The sequence below is a fragment of the Schistocerca cancellata genome, chromosome 12, assembly GCF_023864275.1.
Source record: "Schistocerca cancellata isolate TAMUIC-IGC-003103 chromosome 12, iqSchCanc2.1, whole genome shotgun sequence".
Taxonomy (NCBI): Eukaryota; Metazoa; Arthropoda; class Insecta; order Orthoptera; family Acrididae; genus Schistocerca; species Schistocerca cancellata.
In genome coordinates, this window is record NC_064637.1 from 74,914,010 (window position 1) to 74,929,943 (window position 15,934).

General features: G+C 41.3%; 1 protein-coding gene across 3 annotated transcripts in view; it reads right to left on the reverse strand.

Moving 5' to 3' along the window:
• The window catches only part of LOC126109767 (protein CREG1), a 49,727-nt gene that overhangs the window by 14,103 nt on the left and 19,690 nt on the right, over window positions 1-15,934 (reverse strand). For all 3 annotated transcript variants that reach the window (XM_049914822.1, XM_049914821.1, XM_049914823.1), the window contains exons 3-4: window positions 2,014-2,168; window positions 756-875 (exon numbers count right to left, since the gene is read on the reverse strand). In XM_049914822.1, the coding sequence (XP_049770779.1) occupies window positions 756-875; window positions 2,014-2,168 (275 nt within the window). The remainder of the gene's footprint in view (window positions 1-755; window positions 876-2,013; window positions 2,169-15,934) is intronic.

A 15,934-nucleotide genomic window follows, 5' to 3' on the forward strand; every position in this document is an offset into this window, starting at 1 on the left:
AAAGCTTTGTGTCATGCTGTGATCAAGGGTACACGAGTGGGCCTTCGGCTCCGTGAGCCCATATTAATGACGTTTTGTTGAATGATTCACATGCTGACACTTGTTGATAGCCCAGTACTGAAATCTGCAGCAATTTGCAGAAGGGTTGCACTTATGTCACGTTGAACAATTCTCTTCAGTCATCATTGGTTCTGTTTTTGCAGGATCTTTTTCCAGCCACAGCAATTTTGAAGATTTGATGCTTTACCGGATTCCTGACATTCACAGTACACTCGTGAAATGGTCATAAGGGAAAATCCCCCCTTCATCGCTGCCTCGGAGATGCTGTGTCCCATCACTAGTGCGCCAACTATAACACAACATTCAAACTCACTTAAATCTTGATAACCTGCCATTGTAGCAGCAGTAACCAATCTAACAACTGCGCCAGATGCTTGCTGTCTTATATTGGCGCTGCTGACCATAGCACCGTACTCTGCCTGTTTCCATACCTCTGTATTTGAATATGTATGCCTATAACAGTTTCTTTGGCACTTCAGTGTAATTTGTTTGTTTATATGCTAAATTAACCCTGAGTTTTGCGAATTCGACTTGCACAGCTATCACTCGGCCCCACCTGTCGTGTACGTCCAGGGTATTACAGTACAGTGTTTAATAAATTATCTAAGTGTAAATTCAATTGTTTCTGCCTGGTATCTTGTTATTTCTTGTGCCTTAATTTCATCATGTTTATGCTCAAAACCATACATACTTACCCTCTTAATCTTGCCAGTGAGAATGACTTTAGCACACCTGGGATCCTCCGCATCATACTTTTGCTTCTTGCAGTAGTCAGACTGAGCCAAGCTCATCACCAAACTGCTTCGGTAGTCTCTCTAAATAACACACAACAGAAAGTTACTTACAAGTGCTACACATTTGGAAAAATCTGTAATGTTATTTGCACAAAACTGATAAAGTGGGGAAAGAAACAATTGAGGAAGCCACATTTTTCATTTATTAAAATTGACATCTCACATTGAACATGCTATATGAACTAAAGATACTTCAACATCAGATCAGATAATAAATGAAAAGGTAGTGAATGGAATTAGGGGGAAAAACGTATGGTACAATTTGAGTAAGAGGGATGGATTGAAATTATTTATTCTGAAGCCACATGGAATAGTTAATTTGGTTGTCGAAGGAAGTGTAGCCATAACAAGTTGAGAGGGAGATGAAGGTGTCACTACAAGGAATCAGGTGCGAGTGGCTGGCAGTTATGCAGATTATAAGAGTGTAAGATAAATTAAAACAGTTGTCTGTGTCAGTCACTTTCTATTTTCTCCCAAGACACGTTTTGTTTGAGGGCTTACACACTTATTTTCAGCTGGACCATAGGATTACCCTACTTTTTGTTTGCTGGATGTAGTTAGCTGTCAGATTTGAGTTTCAGTTTGCTACAAATCTACATCTACAAAAAGGTATAATCAGCCCTTGCTAATTTATTATGGTATGAGGACTGCTAATTTTAAACAATAATGAAGCTATTTACAATATGCGAGACCTCAAAATGCTTCGTCGGAGAAATGTTTACAACATCATGTTAGAGACTCTTGAACGAGCTGTGCCCAGTGTACAGAAATTTTCAAGGATATTACAATACAAACACAGTTACACAGTTCATTGTTTGTTCTTGATTCTAATAGGAAATTAGCAAAATAATACCCAGGCAGTACTGGGTTTGTCAGCTAGTACTATGTTTTTCCATTTGTTATTGTTGTGTGTGGCTGTAAAAAAATACTAAGAGGGAGTGAATAAGACTTTAGTAAGAGTTTTACATTTTAAATGTATGTTCTTAACCATTTTTACCTTAATGCATCCCATGATATTCTAATAAGGATGCTAAACCTGCACCGTTTTCACCAAAATCCTCATCTACAATTACGGTGTTAGACTTGCACACAAATGTGAATTGAACAGCTCCCTTCTGAACTGTTTCAGGACACGAGATTAGACAACCCGTGTACTTACCATCAGGTCCTGGACGCTCATATCCTGTGGGGTGAGATACATGTAAGGTATCCCCGAACTGCTGTCCACCGGACCGTCGCTCACAGACACGATGTTGTTGAATGGGTAACTCCACGAACCAGGCATGGAGGAGATGGTTGACATGGCTGCCCAATCTAGAAAAGGGAAAAAAAGTGAACAAAGATCTTAGTGGTCAGCTGATCTTTCAGTCACTTGCACATCATATTCTGTAAATTCCAGACTTCATGGGTGCAGAGCTGTTAATAGCCAGAAACAGCACTGGTTAGTATTGCTCAACTCAAGCTGACAAGTACAGGAATTAACTTCTCGATTATGTATACAGGGTGAGTAAAGGAAGAAGTAATACACATTTTATTTCATGAACGGTCTAAGGTATTGAAATGAGGTTTTTGAAAATGATGGTACCCAGAGCAGCTGATGATATTGTTACATTTTTAATTCTCTTAACTCCTGTATCAACTGTACTTTGAAGCAAGTACAGTCTTTCAGATGGCACAATGAACTTTTTTTAACATCATTGCAAAGCTCTTGGAAAGATGAGAACAGTGACATTACACTTGTTAATTTGGCAATTAAACATATCGCAAAAGTATCTTAGAAATGTGCTAAAACAGAAAGACAAGGTGGCCACAATTGGCTGTTGTTACATGTAGCCAAGGTATTACATGTAGCAAAAAGATAGGTTACACTGCTAAAATAAAACATGTTTCTTCCTTGCACTACTTTATGTGACATAGACAGAGGGTCAGTTACAATTGCTGCAAATTGACCTATATATTAATTTGTAGCAAATAAGAAGGGACTTAGGAAACTATTTCAAAGGTTTGAACCTAACCATTTTTAAATAAACAGCTTTTATGGAAAAAAGTAAACAGTTGAAAAGCATGAGAACCATACTTGGCATTATTCACACCACAGTAACCAATTCTGGGCAACTCGACTTGAGGAAAGTTTCAACGCCGACACCAACAATCATCATATTACTATAACTGTTTTCTTCATGAGCTTTTGAATGCCATGAAATATATCATTCCAGTTTAAAAACTTAATTTGTTTCAATATCTTAGCTGAAGAGTCAAGAGAAAGAACAACATGACAGTATGGCTTTATGAGCCAGGAGATGCCATCTAGAATGGTTTGGCCAAGAAGTACAAGTCTTCCTATTAGACAACACTATGGCAACTTCTGCATGTGATGAAGGTAAGAGGAGTGATGAAAACAAACACACACACACACACACACACACACACACACACACACACGGTCCTAAGCTAATTAAATTCCCAACTCAGGAACCAAACACGGGTCCCTGTGGTCTAGAGGCAGCAGCACTAGCTACTAGACCACGAGCTGTATGCAGTTAGGAAGATTAAACATTCAATAAAATTAGGCACCCCTCTGCTTACTATCATTCGCTGAAAATCACATCTAAATACCCTTGAACAGTTCACATAATAAAATGAATGTTGCTACTTATATTACTCACTTTTATCTATCTCTGGCCCGGACTAACCACTTCAGGAGGTGAAATATTTCGCAGTGCCAACAGACACATATACACAGAAAAGTACAAAAACCACCCTAGCTTTCAGAACTTTTAGTTCTGTCCTCAGGGAAGAACATTTATTATTTTTATTTATATGAAAAAACAGCTACTTGTAAAAAGGCCAGTGTTCCTCCTCTTAAATCACTCAGCTGCTGTTTCTATCTAATGCTTCAAGCTAAGCATTTATGTCTTTCTATCTAATGCTTTGAGCTAAGCATTTATGTAATTTTAAGAGCATCACTGTCAGCTGTCACGACCTAAAACAAAGATAAAACAGAATTTATGAATCAGAGTCCAAATATTCTGATATATTGTAGAAGCAGTCACTGATAAAGTGCTCTTTCACTGTTTTTAACATATGGGCATTTTCAATTCCCTGCCTAATGCCTACCAGTTTCCTGCACCAGAGTATCAAAGTCATCCCACTCACATTTCTCATTTTGAACAACTACTTCCATAATTTACTTGTTTAAACACACTAAAGAAAAAAGCTGTGTGCATTCCCAAGGATGGTTTGCACATTTTAGTTCTTTACCAGGCATGACATATTGGAGATGGTACACACCTATCTTCTGAAGGCTGGAGAGTCTGAATGGTCTGCACTGACAACATTCACACTGTCTTACAAAGCATTCTACAGTATCTTGCCAGTATTCTGTTAGTTATCATGGAGTTACCACTACAGTGTCTGCTTGTGAACTGCACTCTTTCATTTGTGTTTTGCAGCAAAACAACTATCTGCTGTCAATATCTGTTGGGAGTCAACCTTTATCTATAGGGAACCACTATAGTGACATGTGATGATGCCCTTTTTGCAGTTTGCAGTGTTCTGGGGACAATCACAGTGTTATGACTGACAATATCTTAATGCGGCTACCTCCTTGAGCCGCAATTGGGCCCCATCACAGAATGTTTCTGGAAATGCATCAGACAACGAGACAAAGGGAGATCTGCTCTTCAACTGGGTTGTCACTGGGCATGAAACCTGGGCAATCATTCAACCCCTGAGAGAAAACAGCAAGAGCACCGTGTTGAAGAAACCTGGCAAAAGTGACCCAAAAAAGGCAAAGGTCACTCATTCAACAGCAAAAGTTATGACAGCCATCTTTTGGGACTGTCAGGGGGTGTTACTCATTCACAACCTGCCTCACAGCACCAAAATGAATGCAAAGAAGTACTGAAATGTCCTGAGGAAACTGCTAGCTGCTGTCAAAAGAAAACATCCTGAACTTTTGTTTCACTTCCTTCATGACAATGTTCGGTCTTATAGAACTCCAATGACCCGGGTGTAGCTCTCAAGATTCAACTGGGAAGTGTTTCCACATCCACCATATTCACCAGACCTTTCCCCAAGTGGTACTGGTTTGTAAAATCTGGTCACATCACCAAAAATATTGGGAAAACAAGGTGACGATGTAGAAAAGTGACAGAAGCACTGTACATTGTCAATTATTTCAACTGGATAAATGGTGTGTAATGTTTATTATTCACAGTATAGCCCCATTAATGTGACCACTGCCTACGTTTGGCGTCAAGGTAAAATAACCATCCACATATGTCAGATGGGAACTCCAAGGTCATCTTCGAGGTAAGCACTTCAACACTGACGATGTCACATCAACAGTGAACAGCTGGTTAAGAGCACAAGACTTGAGTCACATTAAAAATGCTTGGATAAACATGATGACTATGAAGAAATGTAACAGAAGCATTGTATAATGGCAATAAAATTATTTCAACATGATAAATTGTGCATAATTTTTTTTTAAATTCTAAAATAATGGAAACTTACTTATTGTGTGCTCCTCATATAAGGGAACATGCAGTTAACACGTTTGTAGTCTGGCTATGAGCCACATGCTACAGGCAACTAAGTTGTACGCAGGACTGAATTTAATTAGAATGTAAGGATGGAAGCAGAACGTTACAACAAAGCAATTCAGTTTACTAGTGTGTGAGGGGCTTGGTCTAGCAAAGGGAGATCCTATAAGAGGTTTGGCTCGGCTCTGAACGCTATGCGACTTAACTTCTGAGGTCATCAGTCCCCTAGAACTTAGAACTAATTAAACCTAACTAACCTAAGGACATCACATACATCCATGCTCAAGGCAGGATTCGAACCTGCGACCGTAGCGGTCGCTTGGTTCCAGACTGTAGCGCCTAGAACCGTACGGCCATTCCGGCCTGCTATAAGAGGTTTACTTAACAACCATGTTGTCATACGCATTACAGACTTGAACAATGACAAGAAGATAGAAAAGTAGAATCAAAACCAGTGAAATTAAATTCCTCAGTAGTACATCACAGAAAACACACACACACACACACACACACACACACACACACACACACACACACACACAGAAGTTGAATGACAGAACTGAGGGAAGTATGTTGAAATGGTCTGGACATGTGAAGAGAATGAAAGATGGAAGAATACCAAAGTGAATGATGGAGGCCAACTATGAGGACAAGAGGGAGATCTAGATCAATATGGACTGACTCTATGAAGATCAGTTTAAGAAGAATTCTGGGCTGTGGCAAAAAAAATTAAAGATGAAGAATGATGCATAGGAACCATCAATGTTCCAACCCAGACTGGTGCAGATTAAGGGGGAAACAAAAATGACAATGACACTATTAGTCTTCAACACTAGCCATGTAACTGGAGATAATTTTTTTTTTTTAGCTACATATAATAGCAATTTTTAACTAAAAATTCATCTATGGAATAGAAGGAGTTGTCCTGAAGATATTATTTTAGGCCAAATTTAAAAATTGTCAGACATTTTGATTAATGGGCAAATGATCAAATATTTTTGAAGCTGCATATTGAACCTCTTTCTGAGCCACTCTAGATTTGGTAATGAGTAATAAAGGTTTTTTTTTTTTGCTTTATAGTGTTGTAGCTCAAGATTGTGAAGGATAGTTTCTGAAGAACTTCATTAGTGAATATACATATTGTGAGGAGAGGGCTAAAATGCATGAGCCTCTGCAGAGCTTCCTACAAAATGATGGGGAGGACACCACATACTGTATTCACTGCTCACTTTCGTGAAATGAATACCCTACTCTCATATTTTTCACTTTTAATAACAACTTATGTGATTTCGTTTTTTAAAAGACAATTACATATAACCAACACTCAATGAAAAAATGGCCAAATATCTGGCTGAGGCAGGTAAATAACTATAACAATGTGTACAAAGGTTACACAATTAATTCTGGTTTTATGCAAAAAGAATCGTGTACAGTTGCTGAGATAATAACAGTGAGTTCCTAATGAGTTTTGCATTAAATTTCAAGAAATTATGATGGAAGTATCGTCAAATCTTCAAGGTGCTTAAACCTGCCAAATAAGGTGGTGTGTGTGTGTGTGTGTGTGTGTGTGTGTGTGTGTGTGTGTGTTTGAATAAGACAATATTAATGTATGCTAATTGTGTCCTTTTCAAATCAACATGATAGATCTATAGATAAACTACTTAATAAAACTTCTCCACAAGACCTTCCAGCTACTGGATAATGGTCATAATAGACAGAGGCCAGTTCATTAAATTACATTACACTTGGCATGCCTGGCCTATCTTAAACTTTATATTCTGTGAGTGACTGAATGTGAGAAACCAGGGACGTAAAACATAAATAGCCACAGAAATACAAGAGCTCTGTTAAAAAAATTATATGATGTGGAAATCCTCTACACAAAATGAAAATGTATAACCTGCATTGCTTTAATGTTTCACAATCTGTTAATAAATTCTCTTGAGAGAGAGAGAGAGAGAGCACTTGCCAATACTGTCATACAATTGCCCAAGAATCTGGTTGGCAGCAATTTTTGGAGTCATTGTGCTAGAAACACACAAAGCTCACAGCTTTAATTAACTTGGCTGCTAAACAAAATGTAAGGTTATTTTCAGGTGCAAGATTTCATTTTATGGCTTTGGCACAGAAACAAAGCTGTTCATTAGGAAGACGTTAACTTGGCACAGAGTGCATTATCTTAGATTGTTCCATCAACTGACTGCATTTAAGTTAACACCACATAATAATGCCCAAGGCTCTGCCAAGGAAACATGCACATAAATCACTCAGTATGGGAGATGAACTATACATGCACTTGCCAAAATAAGAATTTTAAAAGGGGAGGGGTGGGGTGGGGGAGTTATTGGAAATTTCATGTAATTTGCATGTCTAATAGTTCAATGCATTCAACTGAATGAACTGCAAAAATTACAACCAAATGCTGTGGACAGCACGAGACAGACAGATAGCTACAGCAACAAAGCAATGCCTTCAGTTTGTTATGATATGTGTGTCCCTAGATTCGAGATGGAACAGATATAGAGTTCCATTTTTTGAGTAAATGGAATGGGATCTATACAAAAAGAGAAGAAATAGTACTGCTGCATCAAAAAATTTAATTATTCATAAATTAAGAGCTAGTAATTTTTTCTAAGCAAGGATGGATACATACCAGCACTTTGCAGAGACCATGTGATATTAGATCTTATCTCTCACTTTCATGTGCTGCAATCTCTACATCACTTCCTCATGCTCACTACCTCTGGTAGCTGTAGATCATCAGGAGCTGTCCTAACTTATTGACTTTTTGCGAGACTGTGTACTATTTCCTTTTATCTCCAGAGGACACTGACACCTTCGAGTCTGTGAGGAGGTAACAGAACTAGCATTGGCTTATCTTGAAATTTCATGGCAGACTCACAGCCTTGCATACAGGAGACAGATTTCCCAAGCTAAGACTGGCCATTTTTCTTCAAAATACTAGTTAACCATGTTCCTTATCAAACACACGTGCAAATTCATGAACCTTTATTGTTGCAGCATAGAACTATGACATACTTTCAGTGTTTATTGCTGCAGTTCCCTCACAGATGACAACAACACTGAAGCATGAACTGTTATCCATTTTACTACCAAACTACGATGACATTGGACTTGGTCTTCCACAGCCATTATAGGAAACACTTCACGACATTACAGTAAACAAAAACTCCATCAAGTTTCTCAGCTACCGTATACACTATGGAACTCCTAACACCTTCATGAGCAAGTTGTCTGGTTGTTAAAATAGCAGAGCACATTCGTATCAGCTTTAAGCACATAGGTAAACACATGATCTGACTGAAGTGCCCTCATGTCCAGGAGCAATAATATTACGGTTGACAAATACAACAGCCTCGCAGCACTCTTAAGACGCAGGGCACCAAGTCAGCAGTGTGTCAACCTCACTTCATAATGCCACCACCAGCTGCAGTAAAACAAGTGGCCACGAGACATTATTTATATGTGCCCATCCAACCACTGGGGGTATCCAGCACTGGACAGAGTCGTGTGGCCCAGGGGTCCATCATAGGGATCATTCACTTCAGCCATTTGGCAACTGGAACATCCTCCTACTCATCTGCTCGGCAGCTATTGCTCATTCATCAACGGCTGCTCGTATGCTGATGTCCGGAGTATGGAATCACTTGTATTGCCACAGTACTATCTCACACTCTGCAAGTCGATACAGGAGACAAGCAGTGAAGTTGTGACAGCTTCTGAAGCCGAGTCAGAGTCAGCTGCATCCAACAGAGTTTTATCACATATCAGACGCCACTAGCCAAGCGCTGTTGTCGCACAGGTCAGGTCCTCAGGCTTCTTGCCGTGACCAACATACTACCACCATTTCACTCCACGTGACCGAGAGGTGGACACCAGGTCCTGCTTGCAGTATGTGTGGGCATACCTGTAGTTAAAAAAGGAGTGCTATGTCGCAGTTGGCATCTTGCTGACTTGTTCCTGACCTCCACGAGTCTTTCAAATACGAAACACCTGGTTGGGGAGCAGCTTTGCCGTCATAACCAAACGAAGAAAGTTCAGTTCGATCATACAATGCAAGCTTTCACAGCCACTATTACAGTTCTTGGTGAATTTTGCTGTATGAATATTAGGCTGTGGCGCAGCTCATTTCTGTGCCTAACTTTTTGTATGCTGATGCTGGAGACATCATCATGGTCTAGGAAGACTCAGATAGCAATTTAAAACTTAAACAAGCTCAGTGAGCCAAACAGTTTACACACATCCTCGCAATTTGTCGGCCTTAATGCTAAATAAAGTAAACAGCATCAACTCCTCCTCACTACATGCTCTAAAAGACATACTGGCGTGATTCTGAGCTGACACAGCCGAACCCAACCTGTGCACTAATATGTACAAACATTTCAGTGTGCTGAACTTGTTTCGATTCAGAATTGCTATCTTAGTCCTTTAGCCTCCGATGATGTGTCCACTGGACTACACATCACAGGCTGTTACTCAGATGTGTGCAGTGAACACATGTTTTTTTTTTTAATTTATTTATTTAGCTTAGGCAACTCTCTGTGCAATCCAGATAATGATAGCTGTAGGAAACCTTGAAGTATTAGTGTAAGATCGAAATAAATGACTCCCGCAGATAAGAGTGTTAAAATCCAAATGGTAAACTGCCAAAACATTCACAAATAAGTGCCAGAGTTTAAAGCACTCACAAAAAGCAGTGAAGCTCACATAATACTAGGTACAGAAAGCTGCAGCTGAATACTGTGAAGTGATCTTTTGCAGAACCCAAAGAAATTCTGGTCGTATGAAAAGCCTGTTAGCGGCACCAAAGTTAGTGTCCAGCCCCTACCGAATGAGATAGGAACTGAAATTGAGAGTACCAAAGCAAAAGCTAAAAATGCTTAATTTCATTTTCAATGTTCCTTTGCAAATGAAAACACAGGAAATTTGCCCCAATGTAAGCCTCGTACCACTGAAAAGATGAATGAAATAAGTATGAATGTCAGTGATGTTGAGAAACAGCTGAAACTGTTACAACTGAACAAAGCCCCAGGATCTAATGGAATTCCTGTCAGATTCTATACTGAATTCGCAGCTGAGTTAGCCCCTCTTCTAACTATAATCTATCACAGATTTCTCAAACAAAAAGCTGAGCCCAGTTTTGGAAAAAGGCACAGATCACATCTATCTACAAGAAGGGCAATAGAAGTGATCCACAAAACTGCCATCCAATATCCTTGACATAGAATTGTTGTAGAACCTTAGAAGATATTTTGAGATCAAACAAAATGATGTTTCTTGATCAGAATGACATCCTCAGTGCCAGCCACCATGGATTTCGAAAACATCGATCATGTGAAACTCAAATTGCACTTTTCTGACAAGACATACTGAAAGCTTTGGATCATGGCAACTGGGAGGGTGGAGCATATCTTGATTTCTGAAAAGCATTTGACTCAGTACTGCACCTATGCTTATTGTCAAAAGTACAATCATATGGGGTATCAAGTGAAATCTGTGACTGGATTGAGGACTTTTTTTTAGGTAGGACACAGCATGTTATCTTGGATGGAGAGTCATCATAAGTCAGGATAAGATAGAAGTAACTTCAGGTATGGCCCAGGGAAGTGTGTTGGAACAATTGCTGTTCATGTTGTATATTAATGACTTTGAAAACAATGTTAATAATAAAATCAGGCTTTTTGCAGATGGTGCAGATATCTACACTCCTGGAAATGGAAAAAAGAACACATTGACACCGATGTGTCAGACCCACCATACTTGCTCCGGACACTGCGAGAGGGCTGTACAAGCAGTGATCACACGCACGGCACAGCGGACACACCAGGAACCGCGGTGTTGGCCGTCGAATGGCGCTACTGCGCAGCATTTGTACACCGCCGCCGTCAGTGTCAGCCAGTTTGCCGTGGCATACGGAGCTCCATCGCAGTCTTTAACACTGGTAGCATGCCGCGACAGCGTGGACGTGAACCGTATGTGCAGCTGACGGACTTTGAGCGAGGGCGTATAGTGGGCATGCGGGAGGCCGGGTGGACGTACCGCCGAATTGCTCAACACGTGGGGCGTGAGGTCTCCACAGTACATCGATGTTGTCGCCAGTGGTCGGCGGAAGGTGCACGTGCCCGTCGACCTGGGACCGGACCGCAGCGATGCACGGATGCACGCCAAGACCGTAGGATCCTACGCAGTGCCGTAGGGGACCGCACCGCCACTTCCCAGCAAATTAGGGACACTGTTGCTCCTGGGGTATCGGCGAGGACCATTCGCAACCATCTCCATGAAGCTGGGCTACGGTCCCGCACACCGTTAGGCCGTCTTCCGCTCACGCCCCAACATCGTGCAGCCCGCCTCCAGTGGTGTCGCGACAGGCGTGAATGGAGGGACGAATGGAGACGTGTCGTCTTCAGCGATGAGAGTCGCTTCTGCCTTGGTGCCAATGATGGTCGTATGCGTGTTTGGCGCCGTGCAGGTGAGCGCCACAATCAGGACTGCATACGACCGAGGCACACAGGGCCAACACCCGGCATCATGGTGTGGGGAGCGATCTACACTGGCCGTACACCACTGGTGATCGTCGAGGGGACACTGAATAGTGCACGGTACATCCAAACCGTCATCGAACCCATCGTTCTACCATTCCTAGACCGGCAAGGGAACTTGCTGTTCCAACAGGACAATGCACGTCCGCATTTATCCCGTGCCACCCAACGTGCTCTAGAAGGTGTAAGTCAACTACCCTGGCCAGCAAGATCTCAGGATCTGTCCCCCATTGAGCATGTTTGGGACTGGATGAAGCGTCGTCTCACGCGGTCTGCACGTCCAGCACGAACGCTGGTCCAACTGAGGTGCCAGGTGGAAATGGCATGGCAAGCCATTCCACAGGACTGCATCCAGCATCTCTACGATTGTCTCCATGGGAGAATAGCAGCCTGCATTGCTGCGAAAGGTGGATATACACTGTACTAGTGCCGACATTGTGCATGCTCTGTTGCCTGTGTCTATGTGCCTGTGGTTCTGTCAGTGTGATCATGTGATGTATCTGACCGCAGGAATGTGTCAATAAAGTTTCCCCTTCCTGGGACAATGAATTCACGGTGTTCTTATTTCAATTTCCAGGAGTGTATAATGAATTATTATCAGAGAGAAGCTGCATAAATATTCTGTCAGATCTTGATAAGATTTCAACATGGTGCAGAGACTGGCAACTTGCTATAAATGTTCAGAAATGTAAAATTTTGCACTTCACAAAATGAAAACATTGTATCCTACGACTACAATATCAATGAGTCACTGCTGGAATTGACAACTCATACAGATACCTGGGTGTAACATTTTGTAGGGATATGAAGTGGAATGATCACATAGGTTCTATCATGGGCAAAGCAGGTAATAGGCTTTGGTTAATTGGTAGAAAAATGGGGAAGTGCAATGAGTCTACAACTGCTTACAAATCACTCAAGCAACCAGTTCTAGAATATTGCTCAAGCGTGTGGGGCATGTACCATATAGGACTAACAGGGAATATAGAATGTATACAAAGAAGGGCAGCGTGAATGATCACAGGTTTGTTTAATCCATGGGAGAGAGTCATAGAGATACTGAAGAAACTGAACTGGCAGACTCTTGAAGACAAATGTAAACTATCCTGAGAAAGTCTATTAACAGAGTTTCAAAAACCGGTTTTAAGTGATTACTCTATGGATACTACGCAAACCCCTATGTATCGCTCTCATAGGGTCCATGAGGATAAGGTTAGAATAAATTACTGAATGCACAGAGGCAGTCAAACTATCATTCTTCCCGCACTTCATACATGACTGGAACAGAAATAAATGCTAATAACTGATACAATGGGATGTACTCTCTGCCATGCACCTCAACAGTGCATACTCTTAAGCAGAGTATAGATGTAGACGTAGATTAAGATATTAAATGTTAGGCACTGAAATATGTCTTGGACCACAGTTTAATGTCCGTAAAACAAAAGTAACTGAGAACACAACAGAACAATGGTTTCCCAGCCCTCCAGCAAGAGGGAAAGATCAGATTCACACAAAACTGTCATTAGTCAGGAATAAGTAAAAAACTTGTTTGAAGCTGATAAGCTGATAAGACTTCAAATATGTAGAAAAACCAACCCACTACAGTATATATGACTCACATTTTCCGTCTCTTAAGCTGACAGATCCTGTGTCATTGTAAAATGATTCTTGGGGAAACAAATTACTGATACTAATACTATGGGAGTTTTTATTTTTATTTTTTTGAGCTTACAGGCGCTCAACAGCAAGGTTATCAGCACCCTTACACACATTAAAGAAACAATAGTGGGTAAAAGTACAAAAATGGTTAGCCATGCGGGATAAGCTGAGCGGTCTAAGGCGCTGCAGTCATGGACTGTGCGGCTGGTCCCGGCGGAGGTTTGAGTCCTCCCTCGGGCGTGGGTGTGTGTGTGTTTGTCCTTAGGATAATTTAGGTTAAGTAGTGCGTAAGCTTAGGGACTGATAACCTTAGCAGTTCAGTCCCATAAGGCTTCACACACATTTGAGCATTTTTTTTTTTTTTTTTTTTTTTTTTTTACAGGAATGGTTATCACACAGTGAGGAGAAAAACCTATAAAATAACACTAAAGCACTCTCACATCACTCGCTTGGACCTGCGCAATCACTCTATCACACATGTCTTAAGACAAGGAAGAAAGGGTGAAAGGTGCTATACGTGGGATTAAAACAAAAGTAAAAAGATAGAAAGATAGAGGAGCTAAAAGAAAGGCATACAGAAATGTGACTGACTGATCACTTACAAACATGTGTTAGCCGGTCACACTATTAACACATTAAAAACTTCCTCCCTAAAATTTTTGGAAACAAGTTGGACAGATCACAAAACCTTGAAACTTCTCATCATATTCGTTTGAATGTTACTAAAAATAGGGGGCACATCTGTCGGCAAATCTGTCGCTGCCTGCTGGTCAGAAAATAAAACACAGTCTAGTAAATGTGCCACACAGTGATTTGTACACCATAAGCACCACACATTGGAAGGTCCTCTCACTGGAGCAAGAAGCCATGCGTCATGGGGCTGTGGCGTATGTGAAGACGAGTAAGGTACACCTCGACCCATCTTCGTGGCTGGGAGGTACATCATGCCCGCATCATGGGCTTCATTGGATGGAGCTTGTTGTCTGTCACTTCCAGCCAGCCATCTTCCCACTGATGTAGGACTCTGCGCCTCAACAGTGAGATGATAGCATGCAGGAGGACAGCACACTGAAGCAACTGAGGAACACAATACACTTTCTTTGATGCTATATCTGCTCTTTTGTAGCCTGCAATACCCACAATGCCCTGGCACCCAGCAAAATAGCTCCTCCTTCCCCAGCCTTTGTAGTCAGAGGAGTGTGTCCTGAATATCCTGGACTACTTTAGCAGCTGGATAGAAGCAGTGCAGAGGTTGAAGCGCACTCAGGGAGTCAGAACAACAGAAGAATCTAGCAGACATGGCACATCTCATCTGCTCCAGCGCCTTCAAGATTGCAGATAGTTCAGCAACGAATATAGTGAATACCGGAGGCAACCGAATCTTGATGACATGATCCGGGAAAACAACAGAGCAACCAACCGAGTCCCCCAGTTTAGAGCCGGCCGTGAATATAGCTACATACTCACGGTGCTCATTTAAAATGTTGGAAAAAAAGTGTATTAAAAACAGAAGCTGGAGTGCAATCTCTCCTCTACTGTACTAAATCTAAAATTACTCTGGGCGTTATAAGTAACCGGGGTGGCAGCCAGTTAAAACCTCAGATTTGAGCACGCACGTACCCCATGCCAAAGGACTCTTAACACACATTTCACATTTGGAACACAATCCCTGACCAGCTTTGAGAAAACAGTGGTGACATTTTCTGCAGAACCCACCCATAATTTTGCAGGGCAATGCTTGTGCACATACGACACACAATGTGGCCAATTTGTTCCACTGATGCGGCTCGGAAGTGCTGCATCTACCACGCCCCCAAAACTAAAGCCCTTGTTGACTGACCTGATACTATTAAGGAAGAAAGCACTTTGTGGCATTTGCTTCAGATTGTTATATGCTTTGCTTCAGATGTGTTATACCCAAAGCTGGTGACTACTCTGAAGGGCAATGAAACATTGAAACATGTTTTATTCTGTATCATTTAAAAATACACACATCAAAACAAGTTTTGCATCACCTCGATTCCGGGAGTTCTGGAATCTGTACAGAAAATGGAATAAAGATAAACATAAACATCATTTCAGCCCTTTTTCACTGGTCATGAAAACCACACATTGCATGTTGTACCATCATACAGCGAGACCTTCAGAGGTGGTGGTCCAGATTGCTGTACACACCGATACCTCTAATATACAGTAGCACGTCCTCTTGCATTGATGCATGCCTGTATCCGTTGTGGCATACTATTCACAAGCTCATCGAGGCACTGTTGGTCCAGATCGTCCCACTCCTCAATGGCGATTCAGCGTAGAT